The 27,099-nt window shown below is 38.8% G+C and overlaps 1 protein-coding gene across 1 annotated transcript; it reads right to left on the bottom strand.

Annotated features, from left to right (window-relative positions):
- Positions 1-1,184: 1,184 nt before the first annotated feature.
- scara3 (scavenger receptor class A, member 3) lies at positions 1,185-26,409 on the bottom strand. Its single transcript, XM_086190172.1, has 12 exons — positions 25,991-26,409; positions 13,663-13,698; positions 12,830-12,874; positions 12,162-12,281; positions 9,427-9,501; positions 8,514-8,623; positions 8,150-8,394; positions 6,387-6,606; positions 6,086-6,174; positions 5,689-5,881; positions 4,095-4,272; positions 1,185-4,011 (listed from the first exon to the last, which is right to left on the bottom strand). Exons 1-12 carry the CDS (start codon positions 25,995-25,997, stop codon positions 3,524-3,526), a joined length of 1,806 nt encoding a protein of 601 aa, XP_086046298.1. The 5' UTR covers positions 25,998-26,409; the 3' UTR covers positions 1,185-3,523.
- Between the last annotated feature and the right edge of the window lie 690 nt (positions 26,410-27,099).

Raw genomic sequence — 27,099 nt, 5'->3', positions numbered from 1 at the left:
AGTAAGTGTTCATGTAGACCAGGAAAAGTTGTTTCCATGTCCTACAGTCCTTCGGAGAGAAACTGGGAGCCTGACCTTTAAAACTGCAAGTGCCTCACTACCATATGATTTCGGATGTTTGCGCTAGCAGACTTTCAGAGCAAGTCAGACAACATTTGAACCATCTTGCAATGCATTCACTCGCTCATATCAAACACACCCTTTCATTCACCCCTTGTGCCCTGCATTGGCCCCTTAGCTCCACATCTGCAGAATAAGAACCATGCTCTGATCTCAGGTCTGTTTCCAGCGTCTACATTTTCCACACTTACATCAAATCAAGAATAGTTCAAGAATATTTCAAGAATATTTTCCAGTTTTCATGTTGAACTAGAGATATTTAAGTATCCTGCTCAAAGGAAGTCTTCATTTTTCATTTTAAGTCGTTTAAAAGAAGGGCTGCGTTTAAAGTACATATAGAGTACTCGCACAATTAAGGGGCTGCTGTAGCTCCCACTGCTGTAGCTCCTGTGTGTGTAGACGAGCGTAGAGCAGGCGAGTACTCTGCTCTAGTTAGCTTGTGTGAGTGCAATGCTGGCTTGAAGTGTTATGAGGCAACCCTCACAGTGGGGGTGAGGATCTGATGGGAAGATGCAGCTGGTCCAGCAGCTGGTATACATGCAGGCGCCACTAAACTTATTCATCTACAGCAAATGCTTGGCTAATGTTCTCACTGTGGTTAAAGAACCACAGCAATGGATTTGGGTGGATTCTTAAAGGACGTTTTTGCTGGACATCAGGTTCCTCACATCTGACAAAATGTCATGACAACAAGTATTATTTTTTAGCAGATAAAAGAAAGAGAAACACTATAAGATCATAATTCTGCAGGTTTAAGACAACAGATCATTGCAAGGAGGCTACCAGATACAAGATAATACAAACAAAGAATGTAAGGTATGCCCCTCCTTTCTATTTACTTCTTTATATAACACAGTACACTATATAAGGACAGGGTCACATTTTTGGTAGATTAAAACAGTGGAGGAAATGTCTTTGACTTAGTGGCAGCAAACCTCAAATATTTAATGGGAGGGGTGGACATGTGTTTCGAATTAATGTTAAAAAAAAACACTCCCTTTCCTTCACAGGCAACAATAGCAATGTGCTCTGCAAGTACAATAGCATACTTACGAGACCAAGAATTAAAAAAAACAACTTTATTTAAGTTCAATGCAAGCCAGTCGCATTTCATAACACACAGTTTTACAAAAATAGTATGTTTCCCTTTTTGTAAAGCTTTTGTTCTTTGATATAAATGATTATTTACTTGTGCATCTTAAAAAGTGATGACTCCACTATCACGATTGAAGTAGGAACTGTGGCAAATGCAGCACTTCTGTTGCAGGTAAACAACTTGTTTAGTTTTTCCATTTCAAATGAAGTTTACATGTTTTTTTTTAATATGTTCAATGGGCGTCATTAACCTTTTGTCATTCATTCCTCTTAAAAAAAAAAATTCAACATTTTGACATAATTGCTTAAATTTTTTGAGAGTAAGATAAGAAAATCAGCACCACCAGTACATTATTTCCCTCATTACATCTTTCATACTGGAAGAAAAACCCACAGACCTCAGACCTGGATATGGACTGGATTCCAATGTCTCTGAATCAGTCAGGGGTATCGATTCCATCTATGATCAGTGGCGATCATTCTAGAATAGCCCCTGGGAACTGCTAAGAAGAAAATTGTAACAGATTTTTTTTTATGCAGCTTTAAAAAAAAAAAATTTTCTCTAATTTAGCCCCAGAACCCATTCAATACCAGGTTTTGGTTCTTATCCCTCATGCTAACTGGCAGCGAGCTGACAGTGTAGGTCTGCCATGAATGCAAACATGAAATAGGTTTTGAATACATTTGAACTGACTGAGCAGACCACCAACCTGCAGGTACAGAGATTCATGCTAATTGGGCAGTTAAAATGATAAATACAAGACTGGAAGCATCATCAAACAGTTTAGCCCAGCTGTTTTCAGAAATACAGCAGTTCCTTGTCTCAATTGTCAGAAAAAATCTGAAACCCAACCCCTCCCAAAACCACTATTGTTTATTTATGGACCAATCAAATGAGAGGCAATAAGGAGTCTAAAGTCAAGTGATGAACTCTGAAGAGTGTCTACATTACCAATTCCTTCTAATCTTTGGGCAAGCTTGACGAGTTGACTCCTAGTCTAGTTTACCGAAACAATATTGTAGGTATAAGAATGCCATTTTTAGTTAGCATTCTCTGCCCTCCTCAAAGCCACACACAACAACAAACTCCGAGCTGTTAGCAACCTACACACTGACAATGTGTTCACTAAGATTTGGATCCTAAAATAAATCAGGTTTGCTCAGTTACTTGGGTAAAAATAAACAGTCAAGATATACAACAAATATGAATATAAACTGGTGAACATGTTTGTGAAATGGAACCTGATTTCCCCTGATGTTCTTTAGCAAGGAACTCCAGCTCCATTCTTGCATAAAGATGAGAATGGTATTGATCTTCCTGTCTTTATTTCACAATTGAAGAATGCCTATCAATCCCGAATGTTTTGCGCTGTAAAATGTGGCCATCACAGCAATCATTTATACGTTAGACTGGAACTTTAAAGGCCATAACCTCTGTTTCCTCAAAACAGATGCCATTAAAATCATTTACACATCTAAAAGTCTTCAGAGTACCTGCTCTGAATTGCCTCATACAAATGATAAAACTGTTTAGATTGCTACACAGATAAAGTGCCATCCATCAGAATGGTATGTGTCAATGTGTATATAACGTAAAATGATGAAAATTTTTTTTGTGTTCATATGGTTGGGAAATCCCATGAGGCGGCGTTGGCTCCGCAAGAACCTCACACACGTTCTTCATTTTCAGTACATTCACTCCATTATTGGGCACATTCTGGTAAAAGTTCATGTTTAGCTTTGCTCTATTAGTACCTCTTTCAAGCTGGTAATGTGTGTTTATTTGTGAGCAGGATATCTCAAGAACAATTTTTTGATGATTTTTAATAATTTTGATTTAAAAGAAACAAACATTGGAAAAAATCTGTAATAATACAAGGAATAAGTGATTAACTTTTTGAGGCAATCTGGATCAAACTTGATCAAACTGTAAACATGTAATGTTGACAAACGTGTGTGTCCCCATGTGCTCTTCTAGCAAGTAGCAATGACATCCAAGTGTTGGATGAAGCAGTTTCCTTTCAAACCTCTGTACAAATGTTCTAAGGTTGACCCAACAGTCATTCTTTTCAGGGATACTCGCAGTTGTCAGTGAATAATCAAAAGAACCAACAGTTCAGTCTCTGGTTCTCAAGCTGCATCTTGGATCTGATTAATTTGGTTTGGTTATGAAAATCCCTCTTGTGTGAACCCATAGATATTCTCTTCAGTGCCTGCTGCATCACCAGTCACAGTGGCTGATAACTCCAGTTTAAAATTCTTTACCATCTTTGCCCCGATTCTAGTCTTTCTTCTCTCTGTCATCCATCTACTGTCTCTTGGAACCAGCTGCAGGCTTGGTTTGCTGCTGGGTGTTGATTTGATCATGGGGATATGGCAATCCCGGAGGTCCAGGGGTTCCAGGTGGTCCAGGTGGTCCACTTGGCCCTGGTTTTCCTCTTGGCCCTGGTGGTCCAATGATACCCGGTAGTCCTGCTTGACCCTGGATCCCTGGAGGTCCTGTTGGTCCTTGGAGCCCATCTTTACCAGAGGAACCCATGTCACCTTTCTGGCCTCTCTCACCACGTAGTCCAGTCTGACCAAGTGATCCCTTTGCCCCTTTGATACCTACAGCACCTCTATTTCCGCTGGGGCCAGGTTCTCCTGGTCCACCTTTGAGTCCAGGAGATCCCTTCTCTCCAAAGGGTCCTCGGCTTCCTTGAGGGCCTCGATCACCTTTGGTCCCTGTCAGTCCAACAGGTCCTTTTGAGCCAGGCTCGCCACGGTTCCCTTTGGGACCTGGTGGTCCAGGAGCACCTGTTGAAAGAGCATGCCTAGGTGAGGCTAAAACAAAAGCATACACATTTAATCATTTATACAGACATGAATCTCCACTCTACCTTTTAATATAGTGAAGTTCTTTATCAGCTGTGTGTGGTGTGTGTCCACCAGCTTCATCTCCTCCATCACCATGGACAGGTTTCTGACATCCACATCCAGACGGACATTAAGCAACATGTTCTGCTGCCGCAGTGTGTCGGCCAAGTGGAGGAGTAACAGGACCGTGTTGTTCATGTTCTGCAGAAGAAAGGGGAGTTGGTAATGAAAGGGAAGAAAAAAGACAATAAAAAAACACATACCCAGAATTAAAAAGGCACAGTACACCCATAGCCTAGATAGTCTAAATTAAAGAAAATAAAGAATTATCCTGGTAATAAGTAAACAACAATAGACTTGTTGATTTGATTGTTTACTTTGAGGAAAATATATAAACATTCTTAACAATTCAGAGATGCTTGCAGGCTATAAGCTTCTTTTAATTATATTGTTCTGAACAATAAGCAATCAGGGTCATGAAGCTTATCAAGGTCTCTAGACCAGACACACTGAAAAAAACTAAGTAAGTTTTGAGCTGTCAGCCAACTAACCTAAATTTAAAACAAGTCAAATAATGGACAGCATGTTTAATTTTAGTTTGAAATGATGTATAATTCAATTTTGCAAAAGATTATAAAGTAATTATAAAATATAGAGTTTGTCTGGCATCCAACATTTTCAAATGCCAAGGACATGAAAAATGATAATTTGTGGATGTTTGGAAGACATTCATTTGCAGTTAGTTGATAGTATAACTGTTGATGTTTATCATGCTGACACTGTCATTAAAATTCCCAACATCCTGCCATCCTGGACTGGGGGTGCGATGTCCTGGCCCCCCACATCAGCTACAGCCAGCTCCGCACAGCATCCAAGATAAACCGTAACACATAAACATAAACGTACACACGCGTATACACACATACACGCATGGAGCGCACAGCTGACCCATAAACACACACTCAGACATTAATCTTAAAATTATATTATACCAAATGGTAAGCCTGCACCGGAAATTCTGCAACCATTGTTTTTTGTTTTTTGTTTTTCTTTTGTTGTTGTTACCTTTTCTTTGTTTGTTTATTTGTTTTTTGTTTGTTTTTTGTCTTTGTTTGTTTTTGTGTTTTTGTTGTTGTTGTTGTTGTTGTTTTCTGCTATTGCTGTTGTTGTTTTTTTGTCTCCCCCCTCCCCCTTGTCTTCCCTATCCTGTCCCTGTTCTCTCTTCCTGTCCACTCCTGAGCCTCAGTCCGGTAGCTTCATCAATGAACCAACACCATTCCTAATAAAGTTAAACATAAATGGCAATAGGAGGAGTTTATCAGATTCCTCCTATGCAGAGTAAAACTGCTTCAGTACAATAAGGCACCAGGAACACTGATGCTGCTTGCCTTAGCTACTGAACAGGACAGGTTAAAAAAAAAAAAAAAAAATTCCCAACGTTGAATTTTGGTTACCTGACATCTCAACCTAAGCCAACCAAATATCAAAATCTAAGCATACGTATCCATCCTGGATTTCAAACAAAACTGCTTTTCAACTGTGCTATACAAGAACTGTAATTTTTGTGAGTATTCATCAAGATAAGAAAACAAAATATTTTTCATATGCATTTCCAACCTGTAGATCTTCTGTTTGTCTGCTCAGGCGACCCTGACAGGACGAACTCTCGATGTTGATGTACTTGTACATGCTTTGGACGTGGGAGACAGTGGCGTTGATACTGGAGGATATAGTGTCGATTTCCATCTCAATGGAGTTTAGACGACCATCTAAGGCAGAGAAGCGCTCACCTGTTCGGTTCTCGTAGTACCTAAAAAGGGTGATTAAGTGAGGAGTTCTACTTGTAAAAATACTATTGCTTCTGAATTGATTACACAAAAGAGTTTTTCTTACTTTTATTTCTAAAACTGACAAGCATGATAGAGTAAAGATTAGAGTTAAACTTTACAATAGGTTTTGGGGAAAAGGTGCAAGGAAGCAAGTCAATACACTGTTGTCATGAGGGCAGTTTTACCGGGAATGGTAGTGAAGATCATGCATGTTCTCTTCATGTTCATCCATGAAAGAAGTGACATTATCAAGCTGCATCTGAAGGTTCATCACCTGTGAAACACATGCACATGTTGCACTTCAAATGTTGCATAGCCCCCACTGCTATAAAGAACTTTTCCTGAGAGTCCCCCATCCATCAAAAAGATTTGATTGGCTTTTGTTTGTTGTTCCCTTTCAAAATCTGTAGATCTGCTTTACAGGTAAGCGGTATAGAAAATGGATGGATGGATGGATATAAAAGTCCAGCCAAACTCCTAATGTACCTGCTGAGTGAGATCGTAGTACACCTCAGTGGACATGCCGATTCTCTGGTGATCTGCTATGATGCCATTTTGGAGGAAGCGCAAGGTTTGCATGGTGCTGCTTGTGTTAGATTTGATCGCACTCAGAACTCGACTGTAGTTCTGCCAGTCGCTGGTCAACTTCTGGAGGACTAGAGTCTCCTCATCTGCTTTCCTCTGCAGGGCATCGATCCACATTGCACTAGTAGAGCAGAAAACAGCAGATACTTCATAATTTTTATTCGTTGATGAGAAAAAAACAGGATTGTACTTGAAATAAGATTATCCAAAAACGATGAGCTGTAAGGAGTTTTCCTTATCTGTAAATGTTCTACACATATCGAGACCAAAGAGGCAACTGACCTTATCAACTCATTCAACATGGATGCTAAAGTTAATCACTCATTTTCTAGGTCTGAAATTAAAGTCATCCAGTTTTTATAATTCAGATTCAAAAAAGTTTATTACTCTCCATGGGGGGCAATTAAAACAGTCTGGCACTGTAACTTGTCCTACAAATTTCCATTCATAGGTCAAGGTCACACATAGGATGTGGACAATGAAACAGGTTTAGATGTTATACATTTGAGAGACACTCCATCATCGTCCATCGTCATCTTCCGCTTATTCCTTACTAGTAAGGGTCGCGGGGGGGCTGGAGCCTATCCCAGCATCTACGGGCGAGAGGTGGGGTTCACCCTGGACAGGTCGCCAGTCCATTGCAGGGCCAACACATATAGACAGACAACCATTCACACTCACAGTCAATTTAGAGTATCAATCAGCCTAGTCCCCAAATTGCATGTCTTTGGACTGCGGGAGGAAGCCGGAGTACCCGGAGAGAACCCACGCACGGGAGAACATGGAGACTCCACACAGAAAGATCCCGCGCCCGAGCCGGGACTCGAACCCAGAACCTTATTGCTGTGAGGCCACAGTGCTGACCACTGCACCACCGTGCAGCCCTTGAGAGACACTCTATATATATATATATATATATATATATATATATATATATATATATATATATATATATATATATATATATATATATATATATATATATATATATATATATACATATCTATCTATCTATCTATCTATCTATCTATCTATCTATCTATCTATCTATCTCCATATATATCTATATCTATCTATCTATCTATCTATATATATATATATACACACACACACACTCACACACACACACATACATATATATACATATATATACATACATACATACATATATATACGTATATATGTATATATATATATATGTGTGTGTGTGTGTGTGTGTGTGTGTGTGTGTATCTATCACTGGCCACAAATCTAGCAAATATGGGATTCTGAAACTACGTTTCAACAGAAATCTAAATAAGAAGAAGTTTGTCTCAAAATGAATGGTTGAGATATTGAGGGAAAACACATAGATGACAGTTTAAACTCAAAGTCACAAATTGATGATCTTATTAAAAATAGAATAAATATGTTGGGTTAAATGGTAGGAATGGCTTTTTTCACGTACAATGCTTGCCAGTAATAAACTACTGCATACGAGAGCTTGCTTTTAAGCAATAAAATTTCCACTTTGCCATTTGTTAAAAAGATCCCTCAAATGTAGGAAAAAAGAGAGAGAAAAGCTGCTCTTGCAGTACTTGTTTGTAGAGTTTGATGTATCTAAGCAACTTATGTTGGGTTTTAATATCATGACACTATCAACCCTTTGTCACCTTTTAACGTACCTGAGCGCCACTGTGGTGTTAACCTGCTGTGCTGTAGCCTTGATGTCATACTGATCCTCTGACATAGTTTTCATCTTTTCTTCAGTTTCTTCAATCACATCCTTCCATCCGTCCACCTGATCCAGATATCTCTCCAGTGACTGGTTGAGAAGTTTGATCGACATGAGGTGGTTTTGCATGTCACGAGTCAGTCGGTTGCTGGTGGCCATCAGTGTGGTCTGAGACTGAGAGGCTTGGTCCAGGGCCTGAAGCCAATATAACAACATATAGCTTGACATACAGTTTCCCTTTATGCTTCATGGGTATTTTCAGAGCGTCTGTTTCACAGCTGTGAATATTAAGTATTTAGGGGGGCTATACATACCTGCTCCTGCCCCAGTATCATTTTCTGGATGTCCTCAAACTCTCTCTTAAGCCTGCTGATCTCCTCACTGTACAAAGTCACATCTAGACAACCTGAGCAGTTACTCATGTCTGTGAGATGGAAACAGACAAAAATATACAGAGTAGAGGAGACGTTATGCAGTGAGGCAGTCTGGACAACAATATTAGACATGTATTTGTATTCTAATGGTCTATTTAGATTTTGTTTTTAAATCCTATCACAAACAACATGAAAGAAAATATTTAACCTTTGAGCAATGTTTTTTTATTAGTTATGGTTTACAAAAACAAGACAGAACTTTCAACAAAGAAAAGTTGCAAAATGACCAAAAAAAATATTCATTTCATGCCTGAGGAAAACACTCTTAAAAACTCCAATTAGAGACTAAATGCACCTTGTGAAAAGATAATTTAGTCAATAACAAGAATGAAAATCAGTACAGTAAAACACTATCAAGTGTGTGTGTACTTCACTTTCATTTATATCAGGGTTTGTGTGTTGTCTATCTATCCCATTCTCATTAACGTAACATCTGTAGACTAACTTAAAGGAAATCTACCGAATTTGCCTTTTTGGAGGGTCAAAGGTCACTGTCCCCAATAATGAACATTATATCTTCATGCAGAATTTCTTGAAACAACTGTTTCAAGAAAACAATATTGTTTCAGCCTCTTTGTCGCATAGAGGAGCCAGTGTCCCGTACAGTAGCATGTCAGAGAAAAAAAATGCATGAAATCTTAATCCTAATCTCATTTTATATAAATACCTACAAACATCTGGCATCTCTTTTGAGGCATTACTCCAAAGAAATCCTCAGGATCTGTGTCTATGTGTACTTTCCCATTATGTTCGTAACAATGGTGCAAACTGTATTAAAAGTGTGCTACTTTACCTTCTGTTTCTTGCTGTACCCTGGTGTTTTTCTTGTTGTATGCCTCCTCAGGCAGACTGTCTATCTTCCTGAACACTGCAGATTCAGAGACAAAAAAAACTTTATTAACATGGTGCGAAACAAATGCAAAGCTCCACTGAGTTTGTACTAACTGATTAGTTGAGAGCAGTTTTTCTTTTTTTCCCGTGAAGAGGAGGAATTTAATCCTGACACATAAAAAACATTCTTAGCTAACAAATGTTACCAAAACACCAGCCAGCCAGCTGGACAGGTCCTGCAACTCTCACATATTTCCCAAGAGACCAACAACAGTTTTGAGAGTGGGAGTTTTGTGTGTTTGTGTGTTTATTTGGGAGTTTGTGTGTATTAAGTGACTTTCTAAGCATCACAGGGTCAGACTCAGGGGATAAAGTAAGTCTCTTAGCATTTATAAAAGTTCCTCACACAGCACCTGCTGGCTTTTATTTCTCCTGTGACAGTGATGCAGTACATCACTTGTTACTCTCCTTGTTTCTGTACATAGAAGTACTTATTCCAGTTTTTAAATGAATGAAAACACTCTCCAAGCATGAAAGTATTCATTTGACAAAAGTGTATTTCCTTCTCATAAGACAGCTAAAAACAAATGTGCAACGTTAGTTACTTAAGAGACTAATGTGGATATGTGTATTCTAAAATAGATGTTCAGCAAGGAATGGAAAACCAGAAGGTTGGTGTCTGTTTTTCTTCTGCACGGGAGTTTGAGCCAAGTGTGGTGTGGTTTCTGTTAATACTGCAGGTTCATAGTGGTTTGGTGTTGTACAGCTGGACTGTAAACCACAACACTGATATAGACTTCTACAATTTCTAAAGCATTGCAAAAAATTGTTGATTTTGTATATGTGGCGTTCACGTGTCTGGACGCACTTGATGTAAATGATTGTCAGGGGAAAAAAAAAGGAACACAAAATATTTCACAATGGACACTGGATAGTGCTATAACACTGCAGATTAGAGAAAACCTAAAGTAACACCGGGAAGAGACACCACTGAAAGGAGTCTTTATTCTACAGGGCCACCCTGACTTGGAAAAAAGTAAGCAAAAGGTCACACATTGGACAATTTGCTCGCTCTGCGATGATTCCTCTGTTTTGTGAGCTTGTGTGACGCCACAGTGCAGTTACCATCTTGGATGATAGACTGCTTCGGAAAACTATTCTGCCTGGAAATTAATTTGGAAAGATTGAGACTGGATTGAGATCTACAGGGGATGCATTTTGCCTATGAGTGTTCTCATTAAAGGGCAACCACGCCTGATCCTGATTAGGCTCAATTAAGCTCACAAATCTGCTCCTCATCATTGGATGTCCAGCTGTCTTTGCCATCAGTGAGCTGTATTAAACTACAACATTAACAAAATGATCAGGCACTGTAAAGTCCTGTGTCAACCAGACAGCAGTGGCCATCTCATTTTCAAATCTTCTTGCAAACATTGTATGTCACTGATTAAGCAAAAAAAAGTCTTTTGCGCATTTCTGTTTTGTAAACATTTTAATAACTTTCTTTAGAATTGTTAGTCATACCAAGGAAAAGGAATCAGGTAAGAGTGCAAACCCTTCATGATTTTGAGAAGTGACATTGACTACATAAATGAAGAAGACAGTGGCATGTAACTAGCATTTTCTGATTACCTTAATAATAACCAAGTCATAGTAGGGATAACCAAATTTGGAGTATTTGGATCTTCCTCTTCTTCTTCTTCTTCTTCTTCTTCTTCTTCTTCTTAGGGCCTGAGCCTGAAGCTACTTCAGGCGAAGACCCTATTATGTTTGCTCGTTATTATTATTATTATTATAAATTGCCTTCCTCACTCCACCTATGAAGTCCTACGAGTTTTTACTCCACCTATGAAGTCCTACTAGTTTTTACTCAACTATGAAGTCCTACTAGTTTTCACAGTATTTTCCGAATAAAGACTGCTTGATGGTGTAGCACGAGCTTCCTGAAAGTGAATTGGAACAGTGTTTTGCATAATCTGTGAGCAAATATATCATGTTTGCAACGTCATTCAGAATTTGTAAAGACATTCTGGAGGGAAACTTGGAGAATTAAGGATGTAATGTGGTTAGTCATCTTCAGTCATAGTTGGACGACAGCACGGAAGCAAGAATTTGAATAGAATAGAAGTTCGCTCTTCATCAAAGTATCATATTATTTAAAAAAATAAGGTCAGTAATCAGATTTAAAGAATCTGTGTAAATGTAGACCTATGTGCTCAATGATTTCAAGAGTTATACACTCAATGTGCACTCATTGGTACATATTTCTGGCTCTCTCATGAACATAAAATTAAATGTTGTACTAACAGCAGACCTCGAACACAACTGCACTTTGGTACTGTTCTGTACATGTGTACTTAATACAACAGTGTGTACTTATTATTGGATTTTGCGTCACTCTACCAAGTTTAACTCTCCCCTTTCAGGTCCCTGAATGGTAGTAAAAGATTCAGATTTACAGCTTTCAGACCTAATAAAAAGTGTGATGTTAATATGAAAAGCAGGTGTTGGCACTGAGCAGCTGTTTGGTAAAACATGGTGAGCAAGACCCAGTCTGACATTTACCTCACGAATAGCCTACTTAATGGATTATAAGACCTTTTCTTTTTGATTTTATACTGGTGCTAATGTTGTTTTTCATTGCTTGGTGATCGTTTCCCAATATGCTCTGAAAATCAACAATCTCTAAGTGCTCACCAAGAGATGCCAGCACAGCCACAGTGATGATGAGGAATGCAACAAATCCATAGAGAACTTTAACTGCCAGCTGAAGTGAATGGCTCTGCTGACACCTCATACATCCACCTCTGGTACGTCCTAGAAGAGCATGAGATGGACAGGGGAATGCATGAATGAACAAAATACAAATTAAAGACAACAAAGTACAAGCAAAAATCACATCAAACTCAAATAAGCATTTGTGTCTTAATCCCATTATCAGTTTGGCCAGAAAATACGACTACGAAGCAAAACTATAAAGGCTGGCTAATGGACAGAAAATGATCACAAATGTGATTTTAACATATTGCTGAATTTTGAAGGAGCAAACAAAAACAAAAAGCTAAGCCATGATCCAAACTGTTGGAAAATACAAACAACACAGTTTACAGGCAACAGTTGCTGTGTGCATTGAGGGATTAAAATGGACTTTATTGATGGTTTGTTTAAACTGTAGTATAAAACTAAAAATATTTGGGTGTTTTGGATTACAAGGGATAAAACTTAGAGGCCTAATGGATGTTAAGCTCACGAATAATTAATTCACCAAGGCAGATGTACTAACAAGGTCATTCAAATTCATTAATATAAAAAGCTGTGGATGCGGATGTTTGTTTTTGTTAGACTTGTGTGCATGTGGCCTTCACCTCTAAATGAAGGCATTTCCTCCTCCTCGCCAGTGAGATCCTCTTCTGCAAAACAAGTCAGGGAAAAATGCGAACATGAAAGACCGAAAAAATAATGTTCTTCTGACCAAATATACTCATGTTCAACGCCACTAGTTTGTTCAATCAGTTAAATTGAAGGGAATAAATAAGAAGACCAACCTTGCTTGGATGCAGTTCTACTAATCACTGGTCATATGTGCATGGAGGCAGTATTTCACCAAAAAAATGGATTTTGCCTTACTGACAAATCGGTACCTTCAGTTCACACAGACATTATTTTAACTGCTGCATCACTCATTTGTGACTCAAGCATCCAGAAAGAGCGAGGCCCGTCTATTGTCACCTTCTTAAAATAATTGCCAAGTCATTTTGGACAGCTTTTTTTTGCCTAAAACAAATCTTTATGACGTTTTGTCCCCAGTTTTTGTGTTTTCTGAAAAACTTGAAAAAAAAATACTTAGGCAATTATTTTAAGAAGGCAAAGATATGTAGCTTGAGGCTAAAGGCTTCCAATGGCTACCAACTACAAAAAGTGATGAAAGATACATCTTTGTGAGCTCAAGATACCTAATGAGTTTTAGTTTAGTTGAAAAAAGTATGCTTCGAGCTGGTGATGATGTCAAAGTATTGGCAATATATATATATGGGTGTGTTTGTGTGTGTGTGTGTGTGTGTATACACACATGTTGGACATGGTGGGGGCGCAGTCAGCAAACTCATCATGCATCACTCCTCAAATTCACCCTCAGACTTCAATAGACTGAGCCATAATAATCACGTGCTGGAAGACCAGAGAGAGGCTCCATCATTACCTTTGAACAGCTGGTTCTCATATCCCCCGTAGTTGTCTGTCAAAGACAAGGAAAGACACAAAGCAGATGTTTGAAAATATGAAACTGACAGAAACCAATTTTGCTGGGCCATTAAAAACCTTTACAAATGCTGTCATCAATCATACAAACTAGCTATGTCACAATCCCCCGCAGTCTCCTCCCAAAATACTGTGCACAACAAACTTGTATATCTCACATGTTTTCTCATGGTGCACCATATGTCAGCCATCACACTCTGGATGAGGTCAGAAGTGTGACTTTTACAGAATAAAACCAGAGGGTCTAATAAATCATACAAGGCCAGTTTACTTCCATATTCAGGCTACATTCATGTTTTAATAACCGCATGTAACAGTGGATCACACATCATTGCTCCACACTGGAGGCAATGAGGGTGTGGAACCTGATGTTAGGAAACAAAAACACTCGGCAGAGCAGCAGGGGAGTCTGGGAAACACACACTCACACACAGGAAAGGGATTTGGCAGGTCGCTGACTCATCGAAGAGAGGCAGTTACCATGCCCTGGTGTTGACGCTGCAAAAACATTGTCTTATGGCATAATGTATAGTAACATAGTGGTGCACCTGAGCAGTTTTGTCTTGACAGTTTTTTGATGGTGGAAAATGTGTTCACTGACTCAAAACACATGGTGAGCTTTAAAGGACTATTACACTTAAACGTCTTATATTACCCTGCGACGGACTGCTGACCAGTCGGGGTGTACCCAGCCTCTCCCCCTATGTCAGCTGGGATAGGCTCCAGCCTCCCTCCGTTACCCTTAATGGATAAGCGGTATAGAAAATGGATGGATGGATGGATGGAACTTCATATATTAATACTCAGAATGTATAGGCTGCAGCTGTGACTCTGGTCCCTTTTCTTCTTGCTTGCTAATACCTGCTAACATTTTTTTTTCTGAAATCGAACACGTATTTTTCTGCAACAGTGATAATATGTGGCCCACTTTCGGCTTGATGCAATGACAACTGTTCCATGTGTTGACATGTAAAGAACAGGACTCCAAACTTGCTTACAGCCCAAGGGAGCAACAATTTTTTTTTTCTTCATGCTGGAAAGATGCAAAACTGGAAAGACATTAGAAGATCAGCTCATCTACTTGTGTGGGCAAGGGATCAATCAGGTTTCTTTTTGTTTTTCAGCAAAAAACCCTGCATGATTGTGAGTAAGTAAAAAAAATGAAAAAGGGTATTTGTGAATGCACTACATTTCTCCTTGTTGCATGCCTCTGAGAAAGCATCAATTAATGTAGAGACACGATGAATGCAATAACTTTTAAACCCGTGTGCCTCAGCTCTCTAATTGTTCCAACTGGCGTAATCTGTGATATTCTCTGTGGATGGATGATGCTTGACTGTGGCTGTACACTATGGCCAGTGTAAACACTCTGATTTTACGGTTAAACAGTATGCTGTTTCTCAAGAAATTCTATGCAAAAATAGTAGCCATTGTTCTTCACAATTTTTTAACACTTCATAGTTTTATGGTTTGATCAAATTTTTTCAAGCCAGCTGCCTTTCACTGGATGGACCCAGTTAATAAGCAGAGGACCACTCAAGAGTTTGCAAAATATTTCCCCTGAAAACATTTGCTGTGAATAGTCCATTCTGGATATTCGTTTATACAGAAAACTGTGCATGTTACTTTTTGAGGGCAAACTGGCTTACTGTTTAAAATCTTTATGATTTTTGTGAATCTATGTGGATCAAATCTGCCTTTCTACGCAAAAACAAACACCTTGTCAAATGCGATCACCACTCAAACACCAGTGTTCCTCTAAGCAGGCGAAAGTACAATACACAAGCAGAAAATATGCTGGATGTTACATGAGGAGATGCCCTGATATCCTTTTTCATTTTTAAAGATGATCAAAGTAAGCCTGACTATATTGAATTAAACTTAATATCAACTTTTATTACAAAAAAAATCAACAGATACCAAAATCTCTGTTATTAACCATATAACTTATAGCTCATAAATTCAAATGATAGAGTATGGCTGCTGATTGTGACCAAACAAAAGAAGGGAAAAAAAGGCTGGAAAGAGAGACACAATGTCAGAAGATGTGTGTTTTTTTTTTGTTAAGATAGAAATATATTCAGCACATCAACTCTAGAAGCTTTAGAAGCTACGTATTTAACTATGCAGCATGACTGATGGTGACACGACAGCACTGGGTTGAATTGAGAAGATTATTTGTTTCAACACAAGCGATTTCTCCAGCACACACAGCCTGCAAGCACGATGGTGACGTGAGTGTCTCTGTGAGGCAGAGGTGGAACAGCTGAGGTCAGGTCTGGTAGGTAGACTCACAAAAATCAGAGTCATATGAAATAATGGACACAAGGAAATAACTAAGTTTACATTAAATTATGCACGTATAGTAGTGGTGGCTTCCATAATTAGCATGGTTGTAAAATGATGAGAATCTTATTTGAATGCAACTCCAGGTTTTGATCACCCAAGAACATCAATACATAAAGTAACATGAAACTAAAGGGCCCTCGCAACACTGCGCTTTGGTGGTTAAGATTACATTCCACCACCATACCTACAGAAGGTCAGGATTTTGTAATTGAGATACAAAATACTCCAGTTGGCAATTGATGTTTTGTGGTTTATTAAATTTTATTGTATTGTTATTCAGTTTAAACAGTTTCTTGAAACTACATTAATGATTTATGATGTGTAAAGAAAGCTAAGTTTTGGCCAGGTTTAGGCTCCTGGATACAGGAATAAGATTAGGAAAACATAGTAAAGGTTAAACAAACTGGAGACTACAGAAGGACTTGAAGACCCATTTCCTTCTGATATGTTTGTTTTTTGTTGGTACTGACCACCAACCTGACCAGCCCCCTGACCTTTGACCTATGACCTTTTGGTTTTAGCAACAGAAACTGTCATAAGACATTGTTCACACAGGGAATTTTTGTGCTCACCATGAAGAAGTATCCTAATTGATCTGCTGTTTCTGTGGTCATTTGAACACACAATGTACCACCATCTAATGTTCTAAAATGGAGGTCACATCATGTTTTGCCTCCCTGGAACATGTCTCGCACTGCCAAAAGCATAGTAAGCTTCTGAATTGCACAGTTGCACCACTTGTTATAGATTGCCAAATGCACAGCTAAAACATTTTACTTCAAACTAGTTTTAGGCATTAATGTTTTAATCAATCAGAAAGGGGTCCAGTGCTGTTTCCACCTGGCCTCTCTGATGTGGATGTTTCAAATGTGGTGCCTGAAGTGTGTCAGTGTAGTGTGCTTAGGAAGTGAAAGTCAAAATAACACAAATTGATTGCTAAAATGGTTAAAATCTACCTCCTTGGTTTCGTACAAAACCTACTTGATTAAAGTCTTTGAAAAATACTTTACCTTTAACCTACTTCATTTTGTTATTTTACCCAGGCCACACCATGCAGGTATCCCTACTAGTCTGGTTTCTATACGACTCTAAATCCTGTTTCACAGATTCTCCCAGCCTGATAAAGATACATTTTTGGTAGAAAACTGAATTCTTGTCATAATTTGGGTCTCCTTTTGCAATGTTTCAGTGTCAGCACATAACTGGGAGTTTAAGTCCAACAAATCACAATCAGTATCCACCCTCAAATATCTGTCCCACTGTCTGCCAAGTTATTCCTCTCTTGCTCCTCTAGACTTTCACCTCCCTCCCTGCCCTTTTCTCTCCTCATGTTTTCCTCGCTCTCTATGGAAAAAACCTTCACGTCTGTCTCGTTAGTGAGGAAGTCGACTTGTCCAACACACACAGAGCAGAGCGGAGCTGACAGCAGCACAACACAGCCTTGCCGAGTCACACCTATATACTGTGAGCCAGACCGCAGCAAAACACTGGACCTACTTGAAAGAACATTCTCAGTTTCTTTGACAAACAACATTTCACACTGGATACTTAAATATCAAATGAGTCATACTTCAGCAACTACCTTGTTGGTAAGAATTTAAGTGTGGCGGAAGGTTTTTTTTTCCCCCTCAAATTAAACAAACTTGGAACATCTGCATAAACACTTCATGACAGTTTAAAAAGATAACAAACTTTCTGGACTCCAAAGTCCCAGTTCAACAAGTTTGGATTTCTGCATTCCATTTTCTTCAAAACAAAAGTACATTGAGTCAAAACAACTTTTTTTAAACATTTTTCCAACTTTCCCTTAATAGTTGTTTTTACCCTTGTAAATTCCTGGATGGAAAATCAATCAGGGTTTGAAAAAGGTCACGAGTGGTTGACATGTGTAACTAATGAGTAATGCACCAAATTGGTTGGGAAATAATGATATAAACATCTTAGAAACAGTGCAACTTTTCTCTCTTTGGTTTTGCAAACCTTGTAAATCTATCACCAAAAAATAAAAAGGTTGAATTAAAAAAAACAACAACCTCTAATTAAGTTCAGCATCCAGCTTTCCCAACTTCACACCATTATTTCAGCTTTGCAACTGCCTGTATAATCATGGGCTTGTAAGGCACTATCTGTCAAGATGACATTGTTCCAGAAATGTTTTTTCTATCAAATGATTAATGCTTGCATACTTTTTGAATATTATTTTTGCTTTTAGTGGCAGATTAGCTCATTTGTTAGATAATTTATATATGTGTTATTTTTGACACTTCTGGTCTTCATATATTGGCAATAAACAAAGGATTGCTGTTGGTTATAAACAACCCTGATGGTTATGGATAAATAAATCTTTTGTGGATAAAGTTAAGACTTGAATCTACAGTGTAAAGAAAAAAAAACACAACACGCCACAAGATAAGCTCCAACAATGGACAGTGGCATGTATCTGTGATAGCAAACAAGCACAGGTTTGTAGCCCTGATGCAACAGCTCTTTGGGACAGAATCCAACTTGGATTATTGGCAAGTTCAATGTTCGGCAAAATAGACCAAAAATGACATGATGGTATATTGCAGTCACACTTTCATGGCACTGCGGGCTAAAGACATAGCACTGAGCACTGAATAATGAAAGCACAACAGTAACAATACACATCACACAGCTTCTTAATATCCGATTTACAATCCCAAATTTCACATGATTATCATTTCTGAGGAATTTTCCCTGTAGAGTAAGTAAAGGGAAGCTACAGAAAAGTTTTCCAAAAGTAAGTCATATTTTGACAACTGGCCATTTGGTTTTGTTATTCTTTGTTTTGGAAGCAGCTGCTCTGCTCTGCATGGTCAAGGTTGTTAAACTGTGAATAATTCTACTGCGAGCCACAGAAATACTGTAATTCTATTAAATTGGGCTTTGATTACATGTTGCATGTTCAAACAGTTCTTGCTCTTAGGCCCTTACAGATGATGCATATTTCTGCAAACCACAAGTATATATAATGTGATGTTTCTGAACCCCAAAATATTCTTAATATCAACATTTCTGACAAGGATAAAGACATAAATATGATGATATCTAGTGAGAAAGTCTGTAGTAGGAAGCTGGATAAGCTGGTGGATACATCGAGCAAACTTGGGAGCCCACTGTTGGAGTTCAGATGAGTCCCATTCTCAACTGTGAGTTTCACAACTGTAAGTGAAGCCACAATATTTTCTCTACCCTAAACCACTACTTTGACGCATCATAAAACATCAATTTGAAACTGGATTCCCTTTCAGCAGGCTGTGCAAACAAAATTAGGAGGGGAAAAATAATGTATTTATGAATTACTGTAATTTCTACAGCAATTTTTTTAATGACTCGTGCTCTTGGAATATGTAAATTATAACAATCCAAATCATGATTATGATGATCGTTCACACCCAAACCGTAGCAGAAGTGTACTACCCAAACCTTAGCAGAAGTCTACTACCCAAACCCTAGCAGACATGTACCACCCGAACCCTAGCAGACATGTACCACCCGAACCCTAGTAGAAGCGTACCACCCGAACCCTAGCAGAAGTGTACCACCCGAACCCTAGCAGAAGAGTACCACCCAAACCCTAGCAGACATGTACCACCCAAACCCTAGCAGACATGTACCACCCGAACCCTAGCAGACATGTACCATCCGAACCCTAGAAGAAGTCTACTACCCGAACCCTAGCAGAAGTCTACTACCCGAACCCAGACTACACCCATCCAGTGTTTCAAAACCAAGTCCCAGACCCAAGCAGAATCACTGACCTGTCCGGGACCAGATTATTATATGATATGCTAGAGCTAACCGGCACCACTTTCAAAGCAAATTGCTACAAAGTTAAGTTACTTGGTAAGATACATCAAAATTTTGTTTCCTACCTATGTAATGTTAACCCTTCTGTCTCCAGCTATAATGATATAATCCATCCTCCTCCATCCTGGATCGAAGCGAAGTAAAATCTGGTCAACTGGACGTAAGTTTATCTTGATCCTGGTTTTCTGTTAACAAATTTCCTCTCTTGATGATAGAAACAGCATGGCTAATGACATATTTCATCTTGAAAGTCCACTTCTGTCATGATGATGAATAACAAACTCGGCATATTTGGAATCAGCCGTCTGTCTAACGTAACAAAATATAACTTAGATTGTTTGACCATTTGAGCTGTAAATACAATTCTAAAACCCAACTATTTACATTAGCATTGCTAATTTGCTCACTGGGACGATCAATGACCTGAGAACAGCGGAAGTATGGCCATGTGTGATTTCACATGGATTCAGCCACCCATTGAAGTTAGCAGTGGATTTGGAAGACACCGATTTCTTCATTTTATAATAAGATTAGATGTCACGCTGCATGATAATCCTGTCCATTTTATATATATCATCATCAACACATCAACAGAAGAAAATGAGGTGGTTTTAAGAGTTATGATTTACTGAGTGAAACTTTTTCTTGTTTTGTTTTTTTCCCTTTTGATACCCCCCCTTACAAGAGGCGCTTAGTTCATTAAAGCTCAGGAATGTTTAATATTATCCCCTTATTTTCATAATGCTTTACAAGCATATATGCAGGTCTTCTTTCCTACATGATCTATCGTATTCATGTTTGGAATTGTTTTTTGTTTTTGTTTTTTCGACATGAGACCCAAGTTTGGGTCAAAGCTATAGGTGGATATGTCCGTTATTGTTTTCTTATGCATTTATTGTACTCACTCATGTCATTGACTTGGTTCTGTCAGCACCTTTTACTTGACTTTCTTTGTCAGCTGATCTCTTACTACATCCTCATTGCTACAGTATCAATGTAGCTTTTCGATAAGATACTTTACAAAGAACACTGCACACTTCCAAATGTCCTTAATACGCTTGTGTATGGAAAGTGTGAACAGACTGCCAAAATGTTACTCCGCAAAGCTGTCAGCCCAAAATCATGTCACAAAAGCCTTTTCAGACAACATGAACTGCTTAAACGTACAGTTTGTTGAGTTTTCTCTGAGTGTGATTTTCCCAACCACAATTTTCTGTTATTGTATGTGGGCATTTGGTCTAGACGGTGTACAGTGGCCAACCTCCACACCTATGAAAATATGGAGGCTAGCAGCAAGTTAAAATACACGTTAAATGCTACTTCACAGAACCTGTTGGAAAATTTCCTTTTGTCTCTGACCAGCGCAGTAAAAATGCATGTACTGTACAAACAAATGTGAGTATCACTTACAGAATGATCCAGTGGGTTTCAGGCAAGTGAACACCCAGCCAGAAGATAAACTTTTTAAAATCCAAACTAATTCTTTCAGGATGGTCTCATATGCATTTTTTTTCAGCCCTCACCATTTGACCTTTGGTGTTTGTGAATTTAGTCCCAGGTTTGTTCAGCTAACCAATAGCGCCATTCCATGTTTGTGGTTCCATCGTGGTGGTTCCTCTCAGGGTGTTTTCCAAACCCATTCCCCAGACTCCTTCAACCTCCATTCCCCTTCTTGGCTTTACTTTCATAGAGAAGTGTGCAAAATATTCTCCCTGGTGAATAACCACTCCTACACACCCACATGATGTGATCTAACATGCAAATAGAAATCTGCTCCTCATAAAGATACATGCTTTTCCTTTAACTTTAGCTGAGTTACTCTGACCAGAAAATATCAGCAACAATAGATAAAAAAAACCAAGAGTTATGAGACAGGCGCTGCTCCAGGTCAGTTTTTGACCACAACTTGTAAAGCCCCCTTTTCCAAACCTCAGTTGACATCTAAGTCGTTTCAGTACCCTCTGAGTGGAATGTGTGGTCTCCTGACAAAACTATAAACACCTGGAATGTGTTGCAGCCAACTGTGAAGTTATAGTCATGCCCTTTACAAGGGAATGTTCTTTTATTGTGGCCCGGCAGTGAAACAGGAGATTTGAGAGTCACTATCCCATAAACGCATCATGTTTTCTCAGGACTAAATGTCTTTGGACAACAAGCCTGGTTTGGTTTACAGGGCTGCGAGGCCAAAAGGGCGTGTACACTATCCCCAAATGCTTTAGCTGAGGGCCTCTCAGCTTTGGTTTTGCCATCAGATTTCACATGGTCATCATTTCTGAGGCACAAAAATGACGAGAAACTGCAGACTGTCCTTATTCACTTTTTATACTTACAACAACAAAAAGGAATGTGCTATCATTGATATATCACCTATTTAATTATTAGCCAGGAGCTCCACAGCAGGACATTTTTGTCCGTTCTGGTGACAAAAACAAGTGTATTTGCATTTGTGTTTTTTTTGTATTAACCCAAACCTTGATCTCTCCCTGACTTTAACCAAGTGGTTTATGTGTCTAAAAATAATCAGACCTTAACCACAGCATTGCCACTCACAACTCTCTTAATATATTACATTTCCAGTGAGAATGGAATGTCCACCATTAATTTGAGGCTCTTACTATAAAGCTGATGATGGAGTTGTTGGACTTTTGTAGGCTTATCCAAAAAATTGGTTTAAAATTCCATAGCTTAAAACAAGTGTTCAATGTGAAGATCTTGACAAGCTACCTATCTCTAAGACCCTCCCATGAAGGCGTATGAGCCAATCACAGTTCGTATCTATAACACAATTACATCAGACATTCTGAAGTCAGAAGGCTACAGACAAGCATTAGCAATTGTGACTTGTATCTGTTTTGCTTGGTTGTATAAATTCAAAAATGGTTCTATGAGGTACATGAAATAAATAAAACTCCGATACGAGATATCCTGAGAGGCTAATGGAATTTATTTTATCCAGTTTACCAAACCACACCTCAACAGAGCCAAATGTCTCCAGTGGATTAAAATATGCAGTAGGCCACATCATCAAATGATCTTTCAGTTGTGTAGAAACACATTATTGTTGTTGTTGGTTATTGTTTAGACAGTAGCAGCTTCCATTATTTTATTGTTTATCATTTATAGTTTGTCCAAGTTAGCAGCAGACCACCAAGGGGGCGGGTGTTGGTGGCAGGTAAACTTACATACAGTAAATCCAGGCTGCTTTGGCCAAAGTTAACAAACTTATTCAGACCAAAAAGTGGATTATGAAAAAGCTGCCTTGAATTTAATGTGTTCGATGTTATTCTCTTGTCACATATTGTACCCCTCCACTGAGTTTGGTGAAAATCTGCCATGTAGACAGGATGTAATACTGTTGATACACTTGATCGCCTCTAAAAAAAAAAATCCTCTGTAGCAAAGGTAATAAAATGAAGAAAATTCAAACAGCTAAACTCACTGTTAATAACAGAGCCTGTTCCAACAATATTTTCATCCTGAATAGGCATTTGTTAGATCATATTATATCATCTAAATAATAAATCCAATTAACTAAAAATATGTAAGTCACTCACACTTGCCATAATGACGCATGAAAAACTGTCTGGTTCTCTCCTCTTCACTCTTTCCTTCTTCTTCGCCAACTATACACCTGCCTCTCATCCGCCACCCGTCCCTCCACCTCTTCACTGCCCCCCCCCCCCCCCCCCGAGCCCACACTTCTCCCACCCCAGCCCTGTTAGGAATGTATGAGGCAGCATGTTTTGCTCTGCTTGGGCTGGACTGGACTGGAAACCACAATAGCAGACCTGCTGTACGTTGTGGCTGAGAAACACACAGTGTGTTCTAAGACTTAATGCGCTGTGTCGCCTCATGGCTCATGGCAGCCCCCTCAGCCCCCCTCAGCAAATGCTTGTTTAGTTTGGCTGTGATTTCTTTACATTTCTACTGAAACATGTCTTTTGATAACTCTAATATAGAGTTATTATTTTGAAAACTCTTTCTAATGGTTGTCTGTCAACCTCATGGAGACAACATTTCGGTTTGTGTATGGCCTAAATTTGGAGAGTCAGGCTAGTTGCTTCTCCTTGTTGTTTTTTTTTAATCTTCATGCTGAGCAACTTAAGTGCTAGTTTTAGCTTTACAGTAAGTTTGTGAACATGAGCGTATTAACTCATTTTCCCTGATAAAATTAAATCCAAAATGTTTAGAAAGTCTATAATGACTCAAGTGAGAAAATTTTTATGTATCCATGAGGCAATTAAAGATAAATAAAATGGTAACTCAAAATGATTCTACCACTTGTGTTAATATGGCCCACAGTTCCTTTGCTCTCTTACATGTGACCGGAGATCTGGTAGATATTGTAGCTGACAATTCTATAATACAACAAAGAATTAAATTTTAAGGTTTCGGTTAATGTTCAAGTTTAGATACAAAAGTACCTTTTGTAGAGCAGCTACGGTAAAGTTTAAGTTTGTGATGATGGGCGGCTCCTCTGTCACAAAAAAGTGTTTACCAGACTCCAGAGGACTGCATGAATTCAACCTCATCTTGCAAAGATCCCAAACTGCCTGGATCGAACTGGTTAGAGCTCATGCAACATTTGCAAGAAGATTTGTGAGAATGTATCGAATTAGTTGCTGTGTTACATGTAACATAAGCCAACTATAATCATCATTTTCATTTCAATTGATATCGCTGGAAAACTAAAGTGAACACGGGCTTTTAGCTTGCTGTGTGATAGCCTTGTTTGCTATATACTGTAGAGGATTCAGTATTTTATTAACATGGCTACATCATCAGTGAAAAAGTCCTGGTGCAAGATGGAAAAAGAGAGCAGCTGCTTTTTGTGGATATTTTTAAGTAACAAAAGATCTTTAGTGACTGGAAATGGGGGGAAAAAAACATTGCAAATGCTGTCAAAAGATATTAAAGATGTTATTATCAGTATTAGTGTCCTATGTCACCCCAAAGTCAGGGTGAGAAGACCTCCAACCATCACCCCCACCCCATCCACGGATCTGAATCTTTTTCTCATATTGTGCTTGATCCTTAAAATAATATTTAAGCATTTTGAAAACTGCTTCATTAAGGAAATTGAAATGATCGCCTTCTTTGTCATGATTCAATAACAGTAAAACACCCCTGGCAAGAACTAGAGTTTTAATGCAGGATTGATGTTTTTGACTCATCAGTGAATTAAAAGAAATTCTCACATCCTCTCTGCGGTACTCCAGAGTCCCCCTAGGGGGATCACCAGATTACTCTGCTCATTCTACTCGTATGTTTAAATACTCTGGCCACTAGAGGGTGTGTGTTATTAAACATAAATACAGATGGTTTTCATCCACTTGCATTCACAAGGTCAGAGGACATAAATCATTCTTGTCCTGATGAAAGCAGAAAATATCCTTTCAACTTCAACATTTAACAAAATGCCACCAAAAAAAAAGAAATATGGAGGTTCCATTCAAACAATATAAAGAATGCAGATTTGCGTTCAAAATAAAATTGAGATAGTGTTCCAATCATCATAAATTATGTCAGCACACAATTTCAATCTTTTATCCCACAACTTGGATCCCTTTCTGCTTCCTCTTGTTCCCTTTCTGTTACCCCAACTTTCCCTCTGTATTGTCCCACCTCTCAGGACTTCACCCAAACCTCTGCAGCTCCGGGAACCGCTTCCCTCTCCAAAGCCACCAGCAGCTCTCCTTTCATGCCATGTTGTGAGAACACTCAAGTTCAAATGGTATGCTCTCACACATCCCTTTTTTAAGAGGATATGAAGTCAATCTGCAGCAAATTGGCAGCGCTGCAGAACATTTTATGTTTTATTAAAGAGGGCTGTGGTGCACGCACATACACAAACACTTATAGAAATTTAAAGCTGACCAATCAAAGCCTCCCATCCAAGAGCAACAAAGCAGCACTTTCTCAGGATTTATGCTGCCAAGTTTTGGTGCAGATGAGAAGCATATGTGGTGCCCTGTACAGGTGCATGACTGCATGCCAATGTGGCATTTTTGAATTTTTTTCGCCATGTTGACCAACTGTAGGAGCATGAAGTGTAGGAGCATAATTAAAAAGAAAAAGAAATCCATTACCTTTCATGATTCCTCACTCAAGAAATTCTCCAGTTTGATGCTCAGCTTGGTTATGTTGTAATGACAGAGGTGATGTTGCAGTTTTCCACAAAACAAGTTTCCAGGAAGAGCTAAAGCAGTCAGCAATCAGAAGTGTCAGCACTCATTTTTCAGTTGTGTGCAGATTTCCAAAAACGAGAAAGCCCAAAAGTCCAAAAATGTCTTCAGATTTGAAAACTGCTGCACAACAAGCAAAAGGACAGTTCATGAATGCGGCTGTATTTACCGGCAGACCAATGCAAAAACTGTGCTATATCAACTGTAAAAACATATGATCTCTACATTAATTCAAACATCCCTAAAGGTCTATCAGTGCTAAACGCTCCTAAAAGCTTTAACTGAAGCTCTCAGCCATCATCCCTCCTCCATCCAGAGCCGGAGGAAACTAAACCCCTTCACACAGAAAACATGTGCTACTTAAGAGAGCAAGTGAGTGAGGGAGGGGGAAGAGAAGGAAGATGATTAGAAAAAAAGAAAGAGTTGGAGGGGAACAAAAACACAGGAAAATGAGGGAGGACTGGGAAGGGACAGGAGGAGGAAAAAAGGAAGGAGAGAGATGGAGAGAGAGGGTTTTTTTAAAGTGGTTGAGGCTAATTACTAACAAATGTTTGAATGTTGTGCAGGGAATACCTTGAATATCTGTCGCCTTGGAAAGGCAGACAAGAAAATGGTTTATGTGAACACATACCTGCACACACACACGTCAAAGTCATAATCCCTATCTGGCACCAGTTCAAACTTGCTAAACTCGACTACCAGTGTCAAACAGCAGGTGTCTTTCTCCCACCAACACACATCCAGCCATATGGCTGATGATGCGTATCCATTTTCAGCTTCTTTGTTTTTTCCCCTTCTCACTCTGCCGCACTTTATTATGGTTATATAATCCAAAAGAGTGTTTCAAGTTCTAGCCAGAGAGATTTGCTCATATACATATATATATATATATATATATATATATATATATATATATATATATATATATATGTATATATATAAAAACACTTTCTTGATTTTTTTTCTACATATGTGAGGGTTATGAGGCTGCACGGTGGTGCAGTGGTTAGCAC

This window comes from Aulostomus chinensis, chromosome 20, assembly GCF_037954235.1.
Source record: "Aulostomus chinensis isolate RoL2024-O1b breed Wild chromosome 20, RoL_Achi_v1.0, whole genome shotgun sequence".
In the NCBI taxonomy this organism is placed as follows: Eukaryota; Metazoa; Chordata; class Actinopteri; order Syngnathiformes; family Aulostomidae; genus Aulostomus; species Aulostomus chinensis.
Note: the sequence above shows the minus strand (reverse complement) of the source record. Positions and strands in the feature narration are given on the sequence as shown.